This window comes from Schistocerca americana, chromosome 3, assembly GCF_021461395.2.
Source record: "Schistocerca americana isolate TAMUIC-IGC-003095 chromosome 3, iqSchAmer2.1, whole genome shotgun sequence".
In the NCBI taxonomy this organism is placed as follows: Eukaryota; Metazoa; Arthropoda; class Insecta; order Orthoptera; family Acrididae; genus Schistocerca; species Schistocerca americana.
Window position 1 is genome coordinate 175,250,949 of NC_060121.1, and position 5,250 is coordinate 175,256,198.

A 5,250-nucleotide genomic window follows, 5' to 3' on the forward strand; every position below is an offset into this window, starting at 1 on the left:
ATAAGACATTCTGTGGAACTTTACTAAATGCCTTCTCTGAAAACTACCTAGAACAGATACTTAGGAACCCCACTCATGATGGAAATATATTGGACCTAATGGCAAAAAGTACACCTGACCTCTTTGAGAAGGTCTGCATTGAAACTGGTATCAGTGACCATGAGACAATCCTATGACTATATTATCAATGTCACTGTTGGAATCGGCCAACTCATACAAATTCCTGGGTGTAACGCTTCGTAGGGATATGACATGGAATGATGACATAAGTTCAGTTGTGGGTAAAGCAGGTGACAGACTTCAGTTTATTGTTAGAATACTGCAGAAGTGCAATCAGTCTACAAAACAGATCGCTTACAAATCACTCATGCGACCCATCCTAGAATATTGCTCAAGTGTGGGACTTACAGCAGATAGGACTAACAGGGGATATTGAACGTGTACAGATAAGGGCAGCAAAAATGGTCACAGGTTTGTTTAATCCTTGGGAGAGTGTCATAGAGGTACTGAAGGAACTGAAATGCAAGAATCTTGAAGACAGATGTAAACTGTCCTGAGAAAGTCTATTAAGAAAATGTCAAGAACCAGCTTTAAATGATTACTCTAGGGATATACTACACCTGTCTATATATCACTCACACAGGGACCATGAGGACAAGATTGAAGTAATTACTGCATGCACAGTGACATTCAGGCAATCATTCTTCCCATGCTCTATATGTGAATGGAATAGGAAGAAACCCTAAGAACTGCTACAATGGGACGTACCATCTGCCATGCACCTGACAGTGCATTGCAGAGTATAGATGTAGATGTACATGTATAACGTATCTGTAATCTCAAGATGATACTGTAGCACCATCACTCAATTCACACAGTTTTCATTTTTAGAGAAGACTGTGACTTAGTTGTCTTCAACACTTTGTATAATATACTATATGAATGCAATATCAGCAATAAAACATAAATTTAATCCAAAACAACCTTGTTAGACATAAATTGTAAGTAAAATTAATGGACAAAATTTAAAATCTTTCTACATAAAATTATGTGTGGTGGGTTATCTCCATTGCTTTTCAATATTAATGAATGATAATCACAATCAGTCATCTCATACAAATATCTGGTAGTAACAGTTGGTAGGGATGTGAAATGGAATAATCAAATAGTGGAAGATGCAGGACAGGATAATGACAGTATTATGAAAGGGATAGTTGCAACTCATCATACAGTTTAGATGCTGAGTCACAGATAAGCACAACAAAAAAACTGTCAAACAAGTAAATGCTTTCATCAGAGTTAGACAACATATACACACACACTCACACAAATGCAGCTCACAAAGACATGGCCACTGTCTCTGACTGCTGAGGCCAGTCTCACTTGGTAGCCAGAGACTGTGGTCATGTGTGTTTGAGTGGCATTTGTGTGAGTGTGTGTGTTGTATATTGTTTGACAGTCATTTTGATTAGCTTAAACGGATTGATCACATAGACCTGGTTGTAATGAAAGCAGATGGCATACTTCAATCATTGGTAAGAACACTGAGAGAGTGTATCTGCCAGGAAGTTACATATCAGAACACACTCTGCTGCAGAGTGAAAATCTCATTCTGGAAACATTCCACAGGCTGTGGCTAAGCCATGTCTCCGCAATATCCTTTCTTTCAGGCGTGCTAGTTCTGCAAGTTTCGCAGGAGAGCTTCTGTAAAGTTTGGAAGGTAGGAGACGAGATACTGGCAGAAGTAAAGCTGTGAGTATTGGGTGTGAGTCGTGCTTCGAGAGCTCAGATGGTAGAGCACTTGCCCGCGAAAGGCAAAGGTCCCGAGTTCGAGTCTCGGTCGGGCACACAGTTCTAATCTGCCAGGAAGTTTCATCTTTAATGATGCTCATGATGGAGAAACAACTATCAATGTTTGCAAAGGGAGACTAAAAACAAATGAGGGCTAAATACAAGAAAAAATATTCAGTTCCATAATGTTGTTGTTATAATACCCAGCCACAAGACTATTTAGTGCAGCTCTCCATGCTTACCTGTCCAGTGCAAGATTTTTCATCTTTTCGCAATTACTGATTTGAAACTGCTAACTCTATTTAAGTTTTAGTCTCCCTCTTCAACTCCTACCTCCTCTTACTTCTTTCCATTATCAACTTGATTATTCCTTGATGTCTCAGAATGTATTCTATCAACAGATCTCTTTATTTACTTAACCTGTGCCATAAATTTCTTTTCTTGCTAGTTCAGTTTAGTCCCTCCTCATTAGTTATTCAGTCTGCCCATCTAATCTTCAGCAGTCTTCCACAGCACCATATTTCAAAAGCCTTCTTGCCTCAGCTGTATATTGGTCATGTTTCACTTCTGTACAGATCTATGCTTAACACCTATTTTAATAAATTTCTCTGTTTCAGAAATGCTGTTCTTGTTATTGCCAGTCTCCATTTTACAACCTCTCTACTTTAGTGACCCTATAGTTCCTTTATGTTAGGATGTTGTAGGACTTATATTTCAGAGAAACAGCTTTTTCTGTAACATTTTGTGCTAGTAAAAGTATGGTATGTGGTTTAGAACTAAGACATATTATTGTTGCTTTATGCAGAATCTGCGAGACAGCAAGATCCTGGATTATTTATTTTCACTGCCAGATAATCCAGAAGAATCGGACATTGAAGCTGATGATGATGATCTAGAGCAAGTTTTTTCATCTCATGATTATTTGTCTACTCCAAGCACACCATTAGAAACATGGACACACAATTATAAGGAACAGATTGTCAACAACGATGTGCAACTAGATTCGTTGATAGATGGAAACATCAGTGTTGCGAGTGAAAGTGGAGTGAATTTTGAGCAAGATGATGAAACTGGTGAATTTACAGATTCTCACTGGGATGATGATGTAACTGACTTTGAAGAACTAAATTTACCCTCAGTGCTTGACCCAAAACCAACAGTAAACTTCGCTTTGGCAGACAATGAACTTGTGTATTTTGAAAAATTATTTGATGATTTGATGATACAACACATCTGCTTTCAGACAAATTTGTATTGCAAACAGAAGAATAGTGCACAGTGGAGGGAACTCACAGTTCAGGAACTAAAAGCTTTTCTGGGTATTATCATAGTAATGGGAATTCATCAATTACCTGAAGCAGCCAGTTACTGGAGCTCAGACCCATATCTAAATGTAAATGCAGTATCAAATATTATGACACTTGCTCACTATAAGAAAATAATAGAGAACCTTCACTGCAATGATAATTTGTTTCAACTGGCAACAAACGATCCTGGTTATGACAAGTTGTACAAAATCAGACCACTTATCTCAGCCCAAAACAAAAACTGTTTGAAAGTATATCACCCTTCTACTTCACTTGCAGTTGATGAGTCAATGGTTGCATTCAAATGAAGAACAAGCCTAAAACAGTACATGCCCATGAAACCTGTAAAAAGGGATTACAAAATTTGGTGCCTTGCTGATGCAAATAAACACAGGTTTTATTTCAAATTTTGATGTCTACACAGGTAAATCTGCTGCCAGTAGAGGGGAATTCAAAGATTGCCAAATATGTGAAAGAGTAGTGCTGAAACTCTGTAAACCATTTTTAATTCCAATAGAACTGTGGTTTTTGATAATTTCTTTTCAACATTTAGGCTAATGAAGGAACTGAGAAAATGGGGGCTTTATAGCTGTGGTACCATCAGAGGAAACAGAAAAGGCCTACCTCCATTTTTGGCAAATAAATTACCAAGTCTAAACTGTGGAGAGTTTACATTTGCTGTCAAATCTGGTGTGGCTGCAGTTAAGTGGCAAGATAGCAAAGCAATCTGTCTCCTTTCCACTGCACATAATCCTAAAGATGTTGTATTCATCAAAAGAAAATTGAATGATGGATCCACAATCAGCATTTCATGTCCTGAAGTAGTACATGTTTATATTAGTACTATGGGTGGAGTAGATCGTTTTGACCAGCTACAAGAAAGGTATATGGCTGGCAGGTGATCAGTAAAATAGTGGCACCGACTATTTTATTTTTTTGTTGACTTAGCCACTGTCAACTCTTATGTACTATTTTGACTGTCAAGACGAAATGCAAACCAGCTGTCATTTTGAATGAGACTAGCAAGGCAGTTGATAAATGGATTTTCATCAAGAATGAAGAAGGGCCCATCACCTGCTTTCTGTTCTAGCAAAAAAGGTGTCACTGCAGTGCCACAGGAAGTATGGCTTGTGAATGTCGGGTCTCACATTCCCAAGGAGCAAAAGACCAGGAGGCGGTGTAGGTTTTGCAGCACAAAAGACACTGAAAAAGAAACAAAATATGTTTGTTCATACTGTAATGTGCCACTTTGTATTTTACCTTGCTTTCCAAAATTTCATGCAATGTAAGTAATATTCACTAAGTAGCAAAATGTATTTTTTGTTGGAAATAATAAAGTATACCACATGTTTGCATATTGGCAAAAATAAGTTACATTTAATTTCCAATATATTAATGTTAAATACTGGTGCAAATAAGCCTTGTTCATAAATTTTACACTAATTTGTTGTAATTTCATTATTCAAAGGCATATTTGTAATTCTGACCAAAACAAGACTCTGTAACAGCTGAGGTACCTTAATAAATACTAAAAAATGAGTAAAAACCACGAAAGGGTTAACCTGTCTTCTAAGAAAAAGTGTAGGGTCAGTATTACCTTGTGAGCTCTGGAACACAAACTGACATTCCCCAAGGTTGACCTCCACTAATTTTTTTCATTCTTTCATAAATAAGTGACGCAATCATGACTTATTAAACTGATGACACAGTAACATCCATATCTGTCAACACCTGCCTTCTTTCGAATAGGATTGATTACACTCTTCTTGAAGACTGAAGGCATTTTGTCTGTCTGATATAACTTCCATGTCTGGTGGAATAGTTTTGTCATTACTGGCTCTTCTGAAGATGTCAATAATTCTGAGGGGATGCTATCTACTCCAGGGGCCTCATTTTAACTTAAGTCTGTCAATGTCCTGGCAAATTCTTCTCATAGTATTATATCTCATACCCTCTTTTCATTTCCCTTTCTGTAATGTAGTCTTCAAGTCAATTTCTCTTGTGTTGTCTTTTATATTCTCTTTACACCTTTCAGTTTTCCCTTTTTTTTCTGTTTTCTCTTTTTGTTGATTAAATTCAATATCTCACGTGTTATCTAAGGATTGTTGCTGTGTTTTGTCTTTTTGCATATTTTATCCCACACTGACTTCAA

General features: G+C 37.2%; 1 protein-coding gene across 1 annotated transcript; it reads left to right on the forward strand.

Annotated features, from left to right (window-relative positions):
• Positions 1–2,554: 2,554 nt before the first annotated feature.
• Positions 2,555–3,406, forward strand: LOC124605955 (piggyBac transposable element-derived protein 4-like). The gene has a single exon (XM_047137918.1). The coding sequence runs from the start codon at positions 2,555–2,557 to the stop codon at positions 3,404–3,406; it is 852 nt and encodes a 283-aa protein (XP_046993874.1).
• Positions 3,407–5,250: the final 1,844 nt, after the last annotated feature.

Bases quoted from the DNA above. Each gene is read 5' to 3' on its own strand.
- LOC124605955 (XM_047137918.1), top strand. From the start codon at position 2,555: ATGTGGTTTAGAACTAAGACATATTATTGTTGCTTTATGCAGAATCTG.